General features: G+C 31.3%; 1 protein-coding gene across 1 annotated transcript in view; it reads left to right on the plus strand.

Annotated features, from left to right (window-relative positions):
• The window catches only part of LOC129231562 (plexin domain-containing protein 2-like), a 91,133-nt gene that overhangs the window by 56,475 nt on the left and 12,702 nt on the right, over positions 1–21,956 (plus strand). The window contains exons 5-11 of the mRNA XM_054865922.1: positions 3,739–3,861; positions 5,499–5,552; positions 9,856–9,920; positions 13,631–13,721; positions 15,781–15,876; positions 15,983–16,125; positions 19,068–19,128. Coding sequence (XP_054721897.1) covers positions 3,739–3,861; positions 5,499–5,552; positions 9,856–9,920; positions 13,631–13,721; positions 15,781–15,876; positions 15,983–16,125; positions 19,068–19,128 — 633 coding nt within the window. The remainder of the gene's footprint in view (positions 1–3,738; positions 3,862–5,498; positions 5,553–9,855; positions 9,921–13,630; positions 13,722–15,780; positions 15,877–15,982; positions 16,126–19,067; positions 19,129–21,956) is intronic.

Here is a 21,956-nt window from a genome sequence, read left to right on the forward strand (position 1 = left end):
GTCTGCCTCGCAACAATGGTTAAAAATTTCAGGAAGAGTTCAGTTAAGGATGAGATTTAATAAATCAAAAAAAGACTGTTGTTTGTTGTGCAGTGTGCATGTAATGTGCGGCTGTAATAAGTTGAGCTACAACGTTGCAATGTTTACCTTTTCTTAAAAAATAAGAAAAATATAGCGATAGGTATACATAGATTAATAGTGTTATAGATAGACAGACAGATAGCTAGATGGATACAGACATAGATAGATTTAAACGCATGTACAAAGATATAGAAATTGATGAAAATAATTTTTAGGTTACCATTAAATTTCTGTAAAAGCAACATTCTTGGAAAAAGAAAGTGAATGGATAAAAAGCGAATTGTGCAAAAAGGCGAATCATCTACGTGCTGAAGGCGGCTAGTATATGTGTATAACGTATGTAAGATTTTCAATCAATATGTGAAAGTTAAGGAACTTGGGAATCATCCCTGCAAACCTATTCTTGCCATGTCCTTGTTACATATATCTTTTCTGCTAAAAAAAGAATGTTTTATAATTTTATTATAGCTTTTCTCAATAACTTTATAAAAAAGGAAAACATGCATTAAAAGGAACTATATGTTTTGTAATTTATTTATTCTGCAGAAGAATAAAAGTTATTGGCTATGCTTTAACTTTTTTAATCAATCGAAATCGGGGTAAATTTTTCCAAAAACTAAAGCTTCTAGTAAGGATAGTTATTTTGCGCTGTAGGCTGAACATGATATCCAAGAAAACAAACTGATTAGCAATATGGGTAGGAACTGATGGAAAGTCATGTTGTGAGACCATCTCAAAGATCAACTGATGGGATAAGTGACAGTGATGTACAATTTCCAATGGCAATACAAACTACAAGGATTGATAGCTAATAACTTGTGAAGATGCCCATTTTTCGGGAGGAAGGGGAAATGAAGGCATTCTAACGTTTTAGTTTATGCTACTTGTTCTGTTTTTTTTCTTTGAAATTTTTCATTCAAAAGTTGCTTTTGATTTTTGAATATTTTTTCTGGTCCTGATATTTCACTCCTAATCATAAAACACCACATGTTTCAAAATGTCGCAGACAACTGAACCAAGAAGAAATAGACGCAATGAGTATCAGCGAAAAAGGCAGCGCGCCCGAAGCACGATAGTGATTAAGGTGACAGCTTACCACGCCTACTGTAATTGGTACACACAAGAACTGAAGAAAAGCTGTTGAGGGGCTCAGAGTGGAGGATTCCATTTCCGAAGTAGCTTGGTCGAAAAAGTCAGTACTTAACTGTAGTAAAGAATTCCCCCCGTCCCAGTTTTAAAGAGTTAATGTCTAAAACTGTTTTTATAACTACAATTTCTAAAATTTCTGGGGGAGAAACCCCTGGACACACCCCTAGCTGACTGAGTATTATACTTCCAACAATGTTCAACTTGCTTACATCCAGTAATGACTTTACCCCAAACCAGATAGGTGAATCCACTCTGTATTTTTGCATATATTTGAAAAAAAAAATAACATTTCAGTTCAGAGGGTGCAGTAGTTAGCGTCCCCCCCCCCCCTTCCTCCTTTAGTTTACCTGAGAATTAGAAACTCGAAAAAGTGTTACCTTTAACCTTATTTGAAAGTGAGAAAGTTTTTTTTTTTGGGGGGGGGGGGATTTGCACCATTAAGCTTAAAGGGGGGGGATGGGCACCCCGGTATCTTTAGTATATTTGTCATCATAATCTGAGCGAATGATATGGAGGAAGTTGACTTGAAAATTCAAATTTTTAGTTAGTAACCAATGCCCAATTGATTCTTCAACCAGCTTTTTATAATTCAAAGTAACCACTTTATCCAGGACTTATTCTTTTTAATAAAAACAGTAAAGCACTGCAGACTGAATTAAATGGTAATCAAGGTTTCCCGGCGTGAGGTCTCTGGGATCTGGCAAAATTTTCATACTCAATAAATTTTGTCTGAAAATTTGGCAATTTTGAGACACAATTACAGCATTGCAATTTTTAAAGATCCGAATATCCTTTTTCATTCGATGTACTTATGTGTGCATAACCATATTTTATCATTGGACAAACTTAAAATTTCTGCCCTTCAAAAAATTTTTAACTTCAAGCGCCCCTGAATGGTATCGTGTGAAGAAAAGTATGATATATGATACCTGTTTCTAACAATATTTAGGACTAAAATTTCACTTCTAATCAGACAGTTGCTTGCTTCTATTAGCCCACTTTCTTGTTTAAAAAAAACCACAGCTTTTTCAGTAAAAATTCAAAAAAAAAAAAAAAAAAAAACCTGCAGATGGTTATTAAATTTGAAATGTCTGTTGGTTCCCCCCTTTCCCCTTCGAGAATAGCTAAAACTCTTAAATGAGCCAAACATTTTTTGTTTCGCTCATTTCAAAGTGAGCAAATTCTGACTATAAGTGTGAGTTTTATTTGTGTGTTTTCATTAATTATACATTAAGTCACTGTATATATATATATATATTTCAATTTGCATCTAAATGTCCAACTTTTTCATCATTGTTTTAAATATCTTTTATATTTTAAAAGCTCTATTTATAAGATATGAAAGAAATCAGATAATTAAACTGGAATCATTTTTATTGGGGATTTCAGTTTGAGGTAATGTCACAAAACGGTTTTGGTCAAATTTCTTTCTTGCAGTTTTGAAGAACTTGAAATCTGTCAGAGCCAGAAGGACATAAGTCACAGTATGGTAATTTTACAGGAGAGAGGAAAAACTTTTTTCTGGCTCATGCAAAGGAAGGGAGGCATGCTGTTTTAACCCTGGTAAAAAATTGAAAAGGTTTTTTAAAAAAAAATTAGGTTCACATGGCTTGATGTGAAATGGGCTTCAACATAATAAAGGGGAAATTGTAATGTTTGGACTTACGTCACTCTGGTTCTGAGGTAAAGAAATAATGCTTTTATTCAACTAAAATCAGATACAGTAGACGCGGGAGTTACGTTCCATGGAAATGCCGTGTAAATCAAAACTGCGTAAATTGAGATCTAATAATAGTGTTAAAATAGGAGTTTGGCTCTGTAGATAACAAATTCTTGTGATAACTAATTGCATTAAAAGTTTAATGTGTACTTATATTGATTTTTATGCATAACATGCTTAACGAAAACATAAATTAATGTTACGTTCTGTTTATAAGGAGGAATTTTGGTGGTCATTGAGAATTTTTTTCTGTAATTCTTTGCCGAGCATTAACACATCCATGATCACTTGCGTTATTTCCATGATAGAATCTTCTTTCACTAGCAAATCAGAAGGATAATTTCTACTGTCTAGGAATGGCTCAAAATTTTCAATGTGAACATTTTTGGTTGTGTGTCACCGATGTCCGTGTCCTCGTCGGTTGCCTCCTTTCTCACTCGAAAGCTCTTCTTCCAGTGAGTTCTGTACTGTGTGAGTTTAATAACTTTACTTCTAGAAAAAGCTTTGGAATTAATCGCATAAAATGTCTCCAGTGGCCCAAGCTGGATTATTAGCACACTAAAATGCAGTACGTGTAATCTGTAATCTTTAGGCGTTTGGATTTTGAAAGAGGGGAAAATTTTATCTTTTTGCATTGCCGCATCCACGTGAAACCGAAACTCATCCGCGTAAAATAAAATAAAGGTGTCAAATCTTGAACCGTGTATGATCGAAACCGTGTAAAACGAGGGTCTGCAATTATTTTATTGATTGAGTTAATAAAACATTTTATTATTATTATTATTTAGGTTTTATCTATATGGGAGATTACATGCACAGCTGGCTTGCTGCCACTCAATATATTGCTCCTCTTATGGCTAACTTTGATACCAGCTTTAGCAATGACTCCACTGTTCGATATTTTGACAATGGTAAGTGGTTTTTATTGAGTTGATGTAAGTATTATAAAGTAAGAATTTAATTATTTGAGTACTATCAAGCTTTACTTTGTTTTATTTAAGGAAATTATTACTTTATTTGTTTTTCAATTGATTAAAATGTTCTCTTTCTAAGAGAAAGATTCAATCCTATAATGCTTTTACTCTAACTCTTTTCTGATAAATTAATTTTGTCTATCTTGCTGATAACAAGTACAAAGAGACCCCAATAGCCGAGTGCTCGTAAAAAAGTTTAGTGAAAAAAAATCATGATTATACATACATACAGTGGAATCTCAATAATCTGAACTAATTGGGACTGAGCCGTGTCCGGAAAGTTTGAATTTATCGGATGAACTATTTAAACTCTGTTGTTAAATCAATTGTGCCATAACAGACTTAGTTTTTAAGTTATTAATAAAGCTTTTTTACCCCCTGATAATCATATGTGCTTAGTACTGGTGTAGCAACTGGAGGTGGTGTAACATCACCTACATTTCACTAGCTGTTCAGATTATCCAGAACTTCAAATTTCTGGCGTACTTGTTTATTTTATTTATTTTTTACTTCTGTTTGGCACCAAAGAAGTGTGTAGGTTTGAACTGCCGTATTGTCTGTTTCTTATGTTGTTTTTGAGGAATACTCATGGCCCAGAAAACGTTGTTTGAATGCCTAGTTTCGAAAAGTTTGAAGTCTTTCTGCGGATCAAAAGCAATTGAGTATGTTCAGGGTTGTTCACCATGAAATCTTCACATTTATTGCTATTGCTTTAGCTTGAATTTGAGCGACAACAAAGAGAATAAGACACAAGTAATAACATTGGTCTCAACAAGTATGTGCATAATTTATAAATGCTTCTTCACTCCTTTTTTTTTTTTTTTTGACAAATTAAGGTTTTTACAGGCAAAAACTGCCAGCCAGGTGATTACTCTGTATTACTAAATCTTAAAATTTGCAGAACTTTTAGTGTACCTTTTCGGACTTTTTATTTATTCTCAGGTTAAGCACTGTTACCAGTTCATGGTACCTTCAAAAAAAAAAAAAAAAAAAAAACTGCATAGACTTCATAGCGTACCAACCAAATCAGAGTTTAAAATGTTTTGATAGTATTCATTGTAATTACTAAAATTATTTCTGCACAATGCTGTCTGTTACTAAACTGATGTTACTTACTTTGAGGTAAGTCAGTAGTTTCTACTTGAAGCACATTTACAAAATGCAAAAATACATGTAAATAACTCAAAATTAAAAATCAGGTTTTCCTTAGCTTTTTAACAGCTTGTGAATATTCTTATCTTAACTACTCTTTTTTTTATCCCATTTGTAAGGCATTAGTCCAATTGTGTTGTCTATTTATATTGTGTATTTTGTACAACTTCATGCACACTAGTTCTGTGAAAACAACTACTTTTATGTAAAAATTTGTTGATAAGATTTGTAACTTATTAGTTGCTGACCTTATGCGGTTAGTAAAATTCTTTTTGTCTACTCCAAAGGGTTCACAAATGAAATCTTTTCTGATACATTACCCACTGTTAATGTAGCATGTTGTTAGTTGGTATTTATTGAATTCCATAGTGTTGCTACTTGTAAAATGTTATCACTATTGTAAATAATCATGCTCTTTATAGGTACTGCTTTTATTATTGAATGGCATGAAGTCAGTTTGCAAGATGGAAAAACAGGTGCGACAATTTAGATCACTTATTAGGTCTTTTGTATAAAATATTTGATTATAGAATGTATCCTAAGCAGGGTTCGCCGATATATATCAGTCAATATATATCACGATATATATCCGATATTTATTCTGAAAATATCATTATTTTGATAGTTTCGATATTTATTTTCCAAACTACGAGATTTGCTGTATAAAAGGTGTATGTTTTATTCATATCAATGTTAAAGTAAGACAAACAACGTTAAAAAAAGCACAAATTTGCCAATATTTATTGTTTATTTGCCTTTATTGTTCAGCACAAAGGTATTCATTTATCTCATATCAATGTTATTCATTTATAATTAAAAATGATTGAAATGTAATATACCAAATGTATATCATACATTAATCTATCATTAATATAATGCAATAATATAACATTCCTGTTTTATTTTATATTCATAAAAGTTATTAATGTAGCAATAAGCACTTTTTATTTAGATTAAAAATGCCCAGTTGAAAATCAAAAGTTGTTCAGAAAAAAGGAAAATGTCTTCTGCCTGTGCACTCACTATTTTTTTTAATTTTTGGAGTATATAGTTTTGTAAAAGTAGCTAAAAAGAAAAATGAGTGCAAGCAGCTTAAGTAATTCAATTAAAATTGATAAAACTTTAAAGTAAATAATTTTATATTACATATAAACATTAAATATTACTGTAATTGAATAATTGTACAAATATAGATGGTTTTAAATCATGTTTTCATATTTTGATTTTGCATGATAATTAGTGTTTATGTATATGATACTATGTGTTTTTGAAGGCATATAATATGTAATTAGTATTACAGAGCATGTTCATAGGTGTGTCACTGGCGACTAAAAAGGATACTTTTGCAAGTATTTCTGACCGTAGGCGACTGGCGACTTTTTTGATCAAAAATTGGCTAAAAGGGACTGTATTTTAAAAATTGATGACTTTTTACAATTTTAGGCGACTTTTTTCACATTTTGTGATATTGATTTTTAAAAAATCAAAGAGCGATGGGTACAATGTGCTCAACATGTGTGTCGAGAAAAATACTTCCTCTGTTTTAGATTTCAATCCTTTTGCATTTTGTAAAGGTTTTGATGTTTTTGGGGATTGGAAATTATTTTGACATATGCTATCTTTATTAGCTTATTTTATGTTTTCTTTACTAATAATAAAGCTGAAAGTCTCTCTGTCTGGATCTCTGACGCGCATAGTGCCCAGACCGTTCGCCCGATTTTCATGAAATTTGGCAGAGAATTAGTTTGTAGCATGGGGAAACGATTTTTCGAAAATTCGATTTTTTTTCTTTCCAATTTTAAGAACATTTTCCCAAGCAAAATTATCATAAGATGGACAAGTAAATTACCAAGATATCATAACATGGAACCGTAATATGGGCAAGCCAATTGGTGAGAAATTCATCACACATTATTTGTAAATATACAGGCAAACCAAGACCTTTTAGTTTTCTACTATGGGCAAAGCTGTGCGGGTACAATTAGTTATTTATAAATCAAGCACCAAACCGTTAACTATGTAAACTTCAATCAAATGACAAAGTGAACATTCACGGACGTGACAATTAGGTGTAAGTTTGATTGTATGCTACCTTATATTAACTTATCTTGGTTTTATTTTAAAAACTAACAAATTTTATAGAATTTCGATGACGAATAGATGCTACTTTGGTTTAAAGAGCCAATTAAAATATCTACTCCTCACTATTAGTACAAAAATAAAGCAATACAAAACCCTTATTAGACCAATCATTTAATATGGTATTGAGACATGGGCAATTAAAACAGAAGAAAATTGGCTGATCATTTTTAGCCTAAAATGTCTGAGCAGATGCTAAATGAAGACTTAATTATAAGAAACTCTTTGGCAAAATACCAATGTCTAAGAGATGTAAAAATAGCAAAGTAACTGTAAAAAAATGGTGTATGGGTGCACAAGTCATATAAAATTTATCTGGGGTAACTAAGAAAGTTGATAGAACAGACTTTGAAGGAAAACAAAAACTGTAAAAAGATTATTTAAAAAAAAGAAAAAAAAAACAGCAGAGAGAAGAATAAACACAATATCAACTGAACAACTCAAAAGACAAAGCAGAAGTGATTGCAAAGCTGATAAGAAACCCAATCTAGATTCTCCAGATTCTCTATTAGAATTAGCAAACCAGTCACTGAAATCAGCTATTGAGAAAAGTGATTTGTCCGAAATTAGCGTAGCAAAAGCAGTAGAAAGTGCAGAAAAGTTACAAAGAGAACAAAAAGAAACAAAAGTTTAAACTTATTGTTAACAAAAGAAAAACCAAATTTTATTGATTGTATAACTAAAACCCTAAGAAATGTTTTGAGTTTTCTATTTTGTCATCAAAGTTTTAAATTAAATGTTCAAAATTTTTAACTATGCAGTAATTATATATATGTTTTAATCACATACAAACTCAATTTTTAACTCCTTTACAGGGTTTGTACTTCCTTAAAAAACCCTTAAGAAATCCTTAGTTTCATCAAACAAAATTAAGGTCCTTAAAAAACCCTTAAAAATTCCTTAATTTTCTGAAAATTTCCTTAATTTTTTAAAAAATATATCAAGTTTGATCCCTGTTTTCTTATTGTTTCTATTTTCCCCACTCAAATCTTCATACTTCTGGATGTCTGCCGAAAATGTATGTTTTGGAAACATGCCAACGATATCAAACACGTGTTTCGCGGAAATATTGCATGCCTTGTTTGAGATTTCATTTTTTTTTGCATCCTTCAAATATTTTAATCATTTAAAATGTTGGAAGGTTTTTTTTACCATATGCTGTTTTATATCTGCTTATTTTATTCATTATTTTGATAATGTTTTTATTTCTTGAATTTATTTTAGAAAAAATGCAATAGTCAGTCAAAAATTTGTGGTCTAACTCCCACAGTCTTGGATTATATTGAAACTTGTCCTGGTTACTTTTTTATGTATATAAGAAAGCGTTCAAAATATTTATGATGAATTTCTAATGGTTTAGCCTTTACAGCCTGTAAATTTAATGGAATTTCATGATTAAAAAAAGCAATTTCCATTTTGTAGTAAGTTACCGCCCTAAACCAGTGCTGAAGCAGAAGTACTTAAAATACACCACCAGCTCAGTTATTCCATCCGAGGACTGCAGTTTCGTGCTTTTTAGCACTCATCAGTCCGGAATAGGAATCACATTAGCTGGAGGCGAAAAATCTCTTAAGTGGGCCAAGAGAGCCAAACAAACTGGTAGCTAATGCATTAGCTACCAGTTTGTTTGGCTATACTCTTTTTTTCCTATTGAGAGTTTTATTTCATAATAATTGCCATGGGGGGAAAAAATCCTAAAAAATGCTCTTGAAAATGTTACATTTTTAGGAGTTTTAATTGTGATGCAATATAATTTTACATAACCTTTAAAAGATTTGAATCTTATCTTCCTATTTTTAAAAGTATTATTTTGATTAAAAAAAAAAAACTATTGCTGATATGCTGCATCAGCTGTCCTAAAAATTGAAAAGTATGACACAAAAAACTATAGTCCAAGGGTCCCACAGGAGGCATCTACATTTTTATGTCAAAAATACTTCCATTGAAAAAAAAAAAATCCCCAGACTTATGAAACTATTATATCATATTTCTTATGAATTTTCATAACTTTCAAAATTATTTTATAACTTAATTAAAACGCTTTGCAAATTGTGGGTTTTATTACCTTGCGAATTTCAGGACATTGATTTCTGTAGGCATATTTTGTAAAGTGTCATTGTAAAACTATTTTATATTAAAAAAAAAAAAAAAAAAAAATTAACACCAGGGCTGCTTTTTTTCCCTTTACAAAACAATTCTTAAGGACAATTTTTGCAGTACATTTCAATTTGTATTTTTTTTAGTACAAGTTTAGACTTGTTTGCTTAAGGATTTTGCTCATGGTTTTTTAAAAATTTTTTAGTGTCATAACTTATTTATTTCTAGACAACTAAAATAAAAATTGATTCTTTATCCAAAATGTTATTACCATCTTAAATTACGACTCAACTGATAATTATAGATTTCCTTGTTAATATCTCAAATTCTGCATTCATTTTAGACCATTCTGGATTTTATACTGGCAAATTTAAGAGTGTTGAATTCAATATTGCTAATCAAAGAATTCTTATGGTCAAAAGGGAATATCTAAGATCTTGAGAGATTTTCCTTAAGCTTGGGAAATTTAAAAACATACTATGATATTGTAGTCAATATTTTGCTCATTGTTATAAAGCCATTTTAATATTCTTTTATTTTTAGAAGGAAACTTCACTTTTCAAGCTACTTTGTTGAATTCTGGGAACATCATATTTGCTTACAAGAATGTAAGTGTTAATATGCAATTTGTATTACCAATTTTTAAATGATTTAAGATTTGGGGATGGAAGGAATTAAATATATGACTTTCTTTCATTAATTACGTAATCAACCGTTTAAAATCTTTCGAAAATCAAAAGTTCACCAAAAAATTTATAGAAAACTAAAAAATGTTACAGTATATTTATTATAATTTCATTCATTTTGAGCTGTGCAGTAAGGTTTGCTCAATTGCTTTTGCCAATGTCAATCCTTTTTATGTCATTTCTAAATTTTTTTGAAGAACTTTTTTTTGATTTAAAATGATGAAATATTGATCTCAAAAGAATTAAATCTTAATGTCTGCTAGTATGTTTATTTATCTAAAATATTTGGCATTTTAAAAGATTGTTTTTCTTATTTTAATGGTGAATATTAACAGATTTGGTTTTTGAAAAGTCTTCTCTTATTAAATGACAAAAGTAACTGCACATCACAAAATAAAATCTAGTACAAATGCTGAACAATTTAGCTACATTGTTGAAATTAGATACATAAGGAATTCAACGTAAAGAATAAAATTGGTGTACTTAGAGTGCAAGTTTGCATTTAAAATTACCTATAAACAGGCATATTATTTGTATAAGCAATTTATACTAGGAAATCAAAAATTCTACATTTGATAATAGTAAGAGATCCGGCTGCAGAATTACTGCGCTCATCGAATATAAAGTCAAAATCAAATTTTTATATTACATTAAGAAAGGGACAATGTGTTTTGGCTAGGTTGCCTGACAAGAAGTGCCTGCAAGTATTTTTTATCGAATTAATATTGTTTGGAACTTTGGGGTAAAAATGACGCATTTGTTATTGAAGTAAACTATACTCTACTTCAAAGAAATATACCTAAAGAACTTGAAAAGTTATGGTTGTCGTTGTTCAACTGGCTGCTACCTATTCACAACCACATGTAAACGAGTACTATTGGTGCACATTTATGCTCTCATAAAGTATAGTCATCATTTATGTATCAAATTAAAGCTATTTTTTTTTCTGAACATGATAAACTAAGGTTGCCTTTGCAAAAATGGCTGCAAGTGGGGGTTGCCAGCTGTTAAAGATTGCTTAGAATGAAAGAATTCGCGCTTTGCAATATTCGTTTGACAGGGATGGCAATAGCCAGCGGCAAGAGGTTTTAAAGTCATTGAGAAATGCGTCAATTTCTAGTATTCTCACCATTGGAAGACTTTCATTAGTGAAGCAAAGATCCCAAGTCATGTGATATATTTTAATGCAAAGCATTGGAAGAAATCAGGTTTCTTTCGCTAGTTTCAAGCAAAATGTGTTAACCATTCGTCTTTGTTGAGTCACTTGATTGGGGGTCTATGCTTTAGCTTTTGCTATGCAAATGATTGGACTCACTACCTCCATTTACTAATTCCTGCTTTAAGGTTCTCAGCTCTATTTAGCTGTTGTGATGTTTTGGAGCTTGTAAGACACGACGTTAAAAAAAATGAAGTGTTACCTGTGCAATAAAAAGAACAATGTGCTTAATTTTAATAACACGTCATTTAAAAAGTTTTTTAATTATATTTTTTCCTTGGAAGAAATTCTTAAAAATATATTACATTTGCTTGAAATCCAAACTACTTCTGGACCCAGGAAAAAAACTAAAAAAGGAGCGATATTATATCCTTGGAGATAAATTAAAAACCTCGCTAACCCATTTGGCAATTTTTCGTGTAATTTGCCGGACCTGAGTGAGTTTGAAATTAAGAAAGTTCTGCGGATGATACTTGAAGCTAAAGCTTTTTTTTAAATTTTTATATGCATTTTTTTTCATTAGTCGATTTTTTTACATTTTAGTCCCTTTTAGGTTGCAATAGAATCATTTTTTTTACAAAATAGTCGTTTTTGTCTTAACAATTTAGGCTTAAAAAGTCAGTCTGCAACACTTGAAAATAGTCGCTTTTTTAGTCATCAGTGGAAGCCCTGTTCTCTTATACATAAATGACTGGGGTCATATTTTTTCACAAATATTAATCATTTAATCTAATTTTATAGATGAAAGATATTTTATCTTTTATTGAGAAATACATGTTATATGAGTATGAGATTTAAAATGCAGCCAAACAAAAACTTATTTTTTTAATTTCTTTTGGAGCATTTGAATTTTGTTTCTACTACTGTTTACCCCGTTAGTGGAGAATACTAGCAATTGATGCATGCGCAATGAATTTAAAAACTCCTACAACCACTGGCATATCCTGCTCAAACATGGAGGGGGAGGGCAAGCCTGGGGTGCCCGATGGGAGGTCACAGTGACCTCCCAAAATTTTCCTTATTAGTGAATTTTGTTTGCCGATATGGCAAAAATATCATCATTCGGCAAAATTTGTCGTCCTATTTGGCAAAACTAACATCATTCGGTGAAATTTGAAGTTCCATTCGGCCCATTGAGAGTTTTCACCCTGATAAAACTTGAAGTTGGGGCGCACCTGAAGGGAAAGAGGCCCATCGTTAGGGCAGTTAGGAGACTGGTTTTTAGCGCTCCCCCCCCCCTTTTATTTCAAGATTTTGGAAGTAGTGAAATTCTGAAATGAGTGCGGTTTATTAACTCAACTAAACACCAACTACTTTCCCTTTTCAATGAGCTCCCAAAGAGGATCTATACCCTTTCAACTCAGGAACAAGTAACTACATCTGAACTCTTTGATAAATTCAAAAATTGAAACAACCGTCAATTTAAAGTTTTTTTTTTAATTTTAAATATTTTTATTTCCAAAGGGGGGCTGCCCTACCTTGCCCCCCTTTGGATACACCCATGTGTAGAGCTGGCTATCGCCATCCCTGTCGAATGAATATTGCAAAGCCCTAACTCTTTCATTCTAAGCAATTTTTAACAGCTGGCAACCCCCACTTGCAGCCATTTTTGCATGGCAACCTTAGTTTATCACATTCAGAAAAAAATTAGCTTTAATCTGATATATAACTGATGACTATACTTTATGAGTGCATACATAAATGTGCACCAATAGTACCGTTTACATGTGACTGCGAATAGATAGCGGCCAGATGCTCAACGGCAACCATAACTTTTCAAGTTCTTTAGGTATATTTTTTTGAAGTTGAAGTAGTTGATTTTAATAACAAATGCGTCATTTTTACTCCAAAATGTCAAACAATATTAATTTGATAAAAAATACTTGCGGGCACTTCTTGCTAGGCAACCTAGCCGAAACACATTGCCCCTTTCATGATGTAATATAAAAATATGATTTTGACTTTTTATTCGCTGAATGCAGTAATTCTGCATTCTTAGACTATAAGTATTGTTTTTGAAGTAAATGAGCAATAGCACAAACATGCCTGCACTTTTAGGATAATTAAATAATGCTAAACATACCAATAATGATGCATGCAGTTGTTTTAATTTAAATTATAAACAAACATTTTTGGAGAACCAGAAGAAATATTACACAAAAATTAAGCCAGAACTGCTTTTTATTCCTTTTTTCGCATTTGCTGACCATTCAGTTAATGTTTTTTTTCCTCTTTGTAGAATATTTTTATACATGTTTTTACATATTTGGTCATTGGAATATTTTTGAAAACTTCTACAGAATCTTTAAAAGTTAGCATGTTTAATCTTATGGCTGAGATTTTTAATCTTGTTGAATTTTTTTACATTTTTTTTTTTTTTTTTTTTGAAAATCATATTCATTTATTTCATCCTTAGATACCTGTGTCTGTTACTGAGATAGAAGATGATTCTCATCCTGTTAAAGTTGGACTCTCGGATGCATATGTCATGGACAAAGTTATTTATTGTATGTTCCCTTAAACACTGAATTTACTTATTAGTATTAAAATGTGGGATATATAACTGAATTTTTGTTGTTGTGATTGTTATTTTCAATTTTCTTGCTACATTGCTTATGCAATTTCATAGCTTATGTTAATTAGTAAATAAATTTTTTTTCAGAAAATGCAATTGATTTCAAATTATATCAAAGTCACAGAAATGTACATAGTTTTATTCATTTTCTCTCTCTTTTTTTCCATCTTAATTGGAATTGACACTGTGCTTGTTTGCTTTCCCCAGAAATGTTTGTAATCGGAAAATTTCGAAAATTTTCGGTTGCCGTTTCCGAAAATATCGGTCTGGCATCATTCTAAAATAGAAAAATTATATATGCAGTGGAAAACGTTGAATACGAAGCTAGTGGGATTGAAATAGTTTTTCATGTTTAAAAAATTTTGTGTTAAAAGAGTTGTATCAAGTTGCACAGTGTACTGTCTGGACCGCTATATCACTTCGTGTTTACCAATTTTTCATGTCAAGTGTTTTTGTGTTAAACGTTTTTCACAATTTTTATACAATGTTTTTTTTTTTTTTTTTTTTTTTACATAAAAACTAATGAAATTGATGATTTCAATGATTTTTGTATGCATATTTGAAGAGTTTTTTCGGGGAGGGGGAGGGTGCACGAGCTTCAGAAAATTGTACTTCACTCCACTTGCACCCCTGGCTTTCCTGCAGTTTTCTCTTTTACTCTCCATAAAATAAAAATAGTTTCATATCCTTATGTGGATTAGTTTTTCAGTTTCAAATTTTTTTAATGCACCATACCTTTTTTTAAATTAAATGGAAGTTAAATAATTTTGCTGAGGTCTCTTGAGAAATTATGCAATGCAGTATTGAGGCAGCAATTCAATTTTCAGGGGGGGGGGGCCCTTGGGGGAGGGCTCTCAACTCAATTTGAAGTAGCAGGAATATCAAGCTGCAAATGCAACAATTTAGGAAAGGAGTTCACATTTAATGAACAGCCAAAACAGGCAGAATGGGCCAACATCATAAAAGGTTTTGAGAAAAACTGATTTTTGTTTATTAAGAGTTATTTCTTTTTTTTTAAATGTCCAATATTTCGAAAAAAAAAAAATCTGTCCCATTTGAAAAAGCTATATTGCTGATGAACTTCAACATTTTTAGTGCAGCTACAGTGTTATTCATACAGTATAGCTTCAATTTAATGATTTCCTCAATTTAATGACACATTTCATTGGTCAGGATTTGACTGCATTGAATGTCGATGCTCCTTGATTTTACAATATTCTTGATCTAACAATAACTTTTTCCAGTCCCTTGACAATTGTTAAATTGGGGTTATATTGTATTTTATTGTTTACAGTAGTGCTTAGAGAAACTTTGTTGATAAATTTTGAAATTTACTACTCATTCCATTTGTAGACGCTCTTTGGAGCTCTATGATCTAAATTGTCTTTTGCAATTACAAATTTTCAGTTGACATCTGTCTTATCTACATGGGCTTACATGTGTCTCTCCTCCCCCCTCTTTTTATCTAATTTTATCTGTGATTTAAATTTTCACTTCTAATGACAGAATTTTTTTTATAAATAGCTGTTGGTTTATCAGAAAAGTTTATTACAAATATATCATTTTAAATTTATCAATACTGATATATTTAAAATGAAAATTTGCTGGAATTAGATCTTGATGATTTTGATAACATTAACCTTTTAACTGTGTCTACCAAAATTGACCTTTTAACTATTTTATTTATGACATCTGATAATTAATGTTTTTGGCATATTATATCAGTAAGGGTAAAGTTACGTTTTATTTAAAAAAAAATTTCTGCAATTATCAATGGCTCTGATATTAAGAATTTTAAAAGAGCTTCATACGGTATATTACTTCAAGTGAATAACCATTGAAGGATGAAGGGATGAAAAAACATTTTGTTAAAAAGTCAAGCATGTGGTGACTGCTAACAACTTAAAAGTTTTCTTATTGTAAATTAGTATTTTCAATTCTTTTTCTCTTTCTATGTCTTTTTAAATTAATGTCATGTGTTTTATTATTAGTTATCAGAAGAAAGACTATTTATGAATACCATAGAATTGAGATGAAAAAAGAAGAAATTTCAAATCATACGGCCATATACTTCACTGCATTGACAAGTACGTACCAAACTAGTTATTAGGCAAAAAGTTTTTTTTCCGCCTCACGATTATTATTGAATGTAATAGTTTTTTTAGAATTAATAGCATTAATTTTGACTTTTAGCTTGCCTTACCTTCCGAGATTGTAAATCCTGCATGGAAGCAGATGTCGGGTTAGATTGCATTTGGTGTGATTTTACCAAAAGGTGCTCAGATGGCTTAGACAGGATGAGGCAAGATTGGTTGCAGTCCAAATGCGATGTACATGTAAGAGGAAATTTTAAAAAGTATTCATGTCTCTGATGGAAAACTGAATTCATTAAATTATTTGTAGCATTTTATGCCTAGTGTTTAGTTTTTGAAAACCAGCATTACATGACACCCAATGGGGTTTTTCAGAAGTCGAAATATGCAGTTCAGTAAATTAGATGTTGCAATTATTGTCAACAACATTGTCGGGAACTGGTTTTGACTTTCTTCTTTGTTTTTCCAGACCAGTCTCTGTTAGAGATAAGCTTTTATATTTGTAACTATAAGTATTTACAACATGTTTACATGACAAGATCAAAACATAGACTGAACTTAGTTACTACGGAGTATGCACTGACATTCTCTCCCTCTGGCGGAAGATTGTTCTCATGTGTACTTACCTCGAACATATATTCTTGTATGAATCGTTTGATATTATACATTTTAGAGCACTTGTGATATTCTACCGACTATATCACCCCTGCTCTTGAAAACACTTGTTTGATAAAAAGTCTGACTTTAACCTAATTGTAATTGTATAATTTTTTAACTTTATTGTAAGTTATGAGATAAAATCACGTCTATGAGATAAGCTTTAAATTAGGGTGTCATAACATGTTTTAAATTGTCTCTCCGTTTTCAAAATTTCTTTGATTTGCATAAATTTTTTATTATGTTTTGAAACTGGAAGGTAGTTCCACATTGCTTATATCAGTGGCATTGCTGCTGAGGGGCAGTCCGCCCAGAGTGTCACCCATCCTGAGAGTGACACCCACTTCCCACAATAATTTAAATTGTATCAGCTCTATCCAGGGTTGGCAAAAACCCGGGTTTTTTTAAAAAAGCCCATGGACCCAGGGTTTTTTGGGTTTTTTTAAATAAAACCCAAAAAAACCCAACTGAAGCTGGGTTTTTTAAAAGAAATGTGGGTTTTTTTGTCTTTTTTTTAGGGGAAAGGTGGGGTACTCGTAGCATATTGTAGCATAAGTATATGGACAAAGCACAAAAATTGTCTTGATAAAAAAAGCTGGAAAATTCAGCGTTTTCTGAAGAAAGGTATAAAAGACGACACAATTCAAGAATGGTGAAGTTTCAGTTTTTTTTAGTTTCCATGGGGGGGATTACCAACAGTTAAGGCAAAGTTACTTCTTGAGTGATAAAATCTATTGTTTAGTTTTTTGTTTTTAATTTCGACATTTTTTTTTTTTTTTGTATTTTACTTTATTGTATTTCATTTTGTTATGCAAAACTACTGTAGAACCTCAAGTAGTTTAAATCCCTTTTTACTGAATTCCAGCTTAATCAAGACATTTCTTTGAATTTTATGTTGCCTGTTTTTCTATTTCTGTGTACAGAGTAAGAAATATTAAACTTTTTCGTAAGATAATGAAAATACTGTACATCCTGTTCTGTTTTCTGTCGACCGTTTGAAAAATCTGTTAATTTCTAAAAAATATACCTTGTTTATTCGAGTTTTGTGACGTGTTGGTTTGCAGAAAATAATTCACAAGAGAGCCTTTTAGCTAAAGTAGTATCCTTTGTACAATCTGCAAATATTGAGAAAATCTGACGTGACAGGACTTAGTCAAGATAATTTGAGTTCCTTATTGACCAGTTAAAGGAAAAAAGTTAAATATATTTATTTAAAATCTTTGAAGCATTTTTTAATGCCCGTAAGAGTTAAGAAAAACTATTAAAGTTCAAAATTCATTTTTATGTCCATTGCCTATTGTGAAGAAGAAATAAAAAAGAAGTTTAAATTGTAAAAGTATTTAAATTAATTATTTTTTTAAAAAAAGTTCTCAGAAAATTTTAAAAAACCCAAAAGTGGGCTAAATAATGGGTTTTTTTAAATGGGTTTTTTCAAAAAAACCCATTGGGTCCAATCCGGCCAACCCTGGCTCTATCAAATGTAGCTGCATTGCCATTCAGTTTTCATAGTTTTTATTTGTCTTTTGTACATTGGCCATAATACTATTGAAATTGTTTCTGAAAGTTGTATGAATTTTGTTTACACAGGACATAAAACCCTTTTTTACTTCCTTTTACAAAGTAAAGGAAGTATTGTATTCGCAAAAAAAATTTTCACCCAAAAATCGCCCTTCATGTCCATTTTGCTGGCCTCGAATGAAAATTGAATTTTTTTTCAACCCGACCACATGTGGATATATGCCGAAGAACGTATAAACACCCAAAATGTCCATTTTGAGGGTCCCAGAATTAATTACTACGAGATTTCTTGTGACATCTGTATGTGCGTATGTATCTCACATAACTCAAAAACGGTATGTCCTAGAAAGTTGAAATTTGGTACGTAGACTTTTGGTGGGGGTCTAGTTGTGCACCTCCCCTTTAGGTTGCGTTTGGATGTTCCAAATGGGGTCTTTTACACCTTTTTGGGAGTTGTTAATTTCAATGCAAACTCAAGTAGTGTTATAATTTGGAAAACACTTGGCTATATATCACAAAGCTTTTAGTCACCAAGTTTTTTCGCCAACTTGGCGACAGATTTGGAGTTTTTTTTTGAATTTTTAAATCTGATTTCATTTTGGCCACTATTGGCAATATTTAGAGAGTTTACAGTTGAATCACATTAAAATGTCCAATATTAGGAGAATTAATCTGCATAAAACATTTTTTTGCTTCAGTTTGCAACAAACTGGGTTTAAAAATGTTTCAAGTTTCTTTACTCCAAGGCACTATTATCATTATATAAATTGGCGTAAGAGGAAGTCGTGATGCACACATCAGCTTTTATTTTCTGCTTTTGTAAAAAAAAGGGGGTGGGGGCAACACCACAAATTGCCGCCCCGGCTGTTACCCATACTAAGTACACCACTGCTTATATGAATTAGAATACTGATGAATTGAATATAAATGTTAAGTATCTTTGCTTACTTAATGCTTTTTTTTAAAAATAAATTAAGCAAAATCCAAGTAATGTTTTTGTTTTATTGCAGAAAAGTTCTGTAAATTGTAGTGCCCTTCCTGATGTCAAACCTTATGTGCAACCACTTACAGGTAATACTTAACATAAATATACTTGTCAATTTTTTTTATCTTCAGCTGCATTTTAAGGAATTTCATTTCATTTAAATATGTTTGTACGGATTAATGAAACCATTACTTTATTTTTGACATGTAAATTATTTCTACCTTTGTAGTGATACAAATGTAGCATGTGTACAATTTTTCGTTGGAATCTACCTTGATTTACAATGGAAGGGTAAGAACAGTAAAAATTACAATAGAACAGGAGTCATACTTGACGGCTGATTTCTTCCTTTTTCTAAGTAATTTTATTGAGTTCCTGTAATTTTCTAATTTCTTTTAGTAACATAGTCATTTTTCCTCTAGTTAATACTTCAAAAGTTTTATTTATGCAAATCTGTTATTGAACAGAATAATTGTAATTTTAAGTGAGACGAAACTTAGAGAACTGTTATATCAATTTAGAGACTAAACTTTTACATATCTTGCAGCTGTGTTGGATCTGCTGGGGTTTTATTATTTATTTAATTTTTTTTATTTATTTATTTTTTTGTATGCAAGTATTGTTTATCATGTAATTTGTATTGCTATGATGAGATAAGCAATACTAATTTAAAAAAAAGTATTTTCAGGACTTCCATCTGGTCCCTTTTTTAGTTTCAAGTCCCTAAAAGCCCATTTTTTCTTATATCTGGTCCCTTTTCTTCATTTGTATTTTTTCCACAAAAAAGATATGAATGTATTGTCCGTTTTTCAGCAGTTGGCACTCAGCTCTTCCCCCAACACGTGCTATCAGACGATTCTATAACCGTGTTTTAGGGATGAGGCTTCAGACCAACTCTGAGAAAGGTTGCCAGTTGGCCATCGTTATCGCGCTGGAAGCTGACGGGTTCAATAATTTTCTGAAAGATCCCCTCAAACCTTCCTTCCCGAAAAAAAAAGTGATACAAATCCTAAACTTTCTGTCTTTTACACTAACTAAACATTTTCTGCAAACACGGTGAACAATTACAGTTGAAATTGGAACAAAAATTTTTCATTCTATTCTGCTGAAACTTTCACAGAATTCAAACGTGGGTTTTTCACACATTTTCTAATTATAAATCTCCGATCGCATTTTGTTAACTTTGCTGGTCAACCATTTCTCACCTTATTTTCGATCCAATTTTCTTCTTTAATGCATTTTTTAAGTATTACACAGTAGTATGGGATAAATGAACTACTTTTGCAATATTTCAAACTGTTTTATTTCGAATATAATGAAGAATTAATACATTTTCGAATTGCGTTTGTTACTTGGAAATTCGAGCCATTTAAAAAATAATTCATAGAATTTGCGAAGTAAACAAGCAAAAATTAATGCCAAATGATTTTTTAATCGATCACCGCAATGTAAAAATAGTATAAAAGAAGACGACAGCTTCAATTTCGAATTTTTGCAAAAAAATTTCAGTGCACGATTTTTATAGTGTGTTCATTCTCTGTCTCCTCTTTTTTGACCCAGCTCATTATTTCAAACAGTCAATATTTTTATTGAAAAAATGCTGGGTTGATGTATTTAGAACCACGTAGAGACGGGGTATGAAAAAGTATTGGAGTACTTCAATTTACCTATTTTTACCACACACTTTTAAAGCGTACGAACAATTGTGAAAGCCACAGTAGGTAAGTTACGCTCTGTGTAACGCATTTCAAAACTTTAATACTTTTTTTTTCAATATGACTTTTATTCTTCAGGAATGGAATTCAGAACAAAACAAAAATTGAAGCTTTTTACATGCCAATATGGCTATCAACAGAATAATTAAATAAGTGACTAAAACAACGTTGTGTGTTACTATTTTGACCTATTTATTTTTTGTAAATGCAAAAAAATATATATACTTTTTTAAATGAAGTTTGTTCTATTACTTCAAAACTAATTCAGTTCTCCAGTACTTTTGTCGAACAACGTTACGCTTTAAGATCATAAAATAGGCATAAGTTTCTTGCCCTCATTCTAATACAGCTTTGTAAAATGCGTAATTTGTAACAAGAAACGTTGCTCCTGTCAACCTATTCAGTTGTTCAACATATTGTACATTGGCAAGGAAAGTGACTCACAGGGTTCGTACGGGTCATGGAAATCCTGGAAAGTCATGGAAAAAAAATAAGCGAATTTCAGACCTGGAAAAGTCATGGAAAAATGAAATTTTTTATTGAAAGTCATGGAAATTTATTTCAAGTCATGGAAAAATGTCCTGGACTAAGAGGAAGTAACAATAACTAAAGGAGCATCAGAAATCTTGAGTGATTCATCAGCATAGCATATGAAAGCTATTAAAAGTGGAAAATTGAACTATCCCAAAATCAAATCTGAATTTTGAAATCTCTTTGCATCAACTTCTGTCGCAGCCGCTTGCCTTTTTTTGCGATGTGATTTTACTGCTTGGACATCACTTATTTTGAATTTACTGTTATTTTCAACACTTCTTATATTTCATATTCTGTAGTAGTGAAATTCCATTCTTAGTTTTGCCACGCCCACTCAAAAAAAGCAATTCAATTGCATCTGAGTTCAATTCCATTACTTGTAAGAACTTTATTATTACATTTATCAGAGTTTTATCTTAATTTGTTGAAGGTTTTAGAAAATAAAGATCTTTAGTCAGGCGATAGAATACAGAAAAAGAGGAATTCTAATACTCTAAAACAGAAGTGCCCAACATATGGCCCGCAAAACTAATCCATGCCACCCACTGCTACGTTCAATGTCAGGAATCAAGCATGTTCTGGAATTTCTGAACCTATTAATTTATATGCTTTTGAAAATGTGCAAATAAGTAAACAAAACAAGTATACTTTTGAATCAGGAGATT

This window comes from Uloborus diversus, chromosome 1, assembly GCF_026930045.1.
Source record: "Uloborus diversus isolate 005 chromosome 1, Udiv.v.3.1, whole genome shotgun sequence".
Taxonomy (NCBI): domain Eukaryota; kingdom Metazoa; phylum Arthropoda; class Arachnida; order Araneae; family Uloboridae; genus Uloborus; species Uloborus diversus.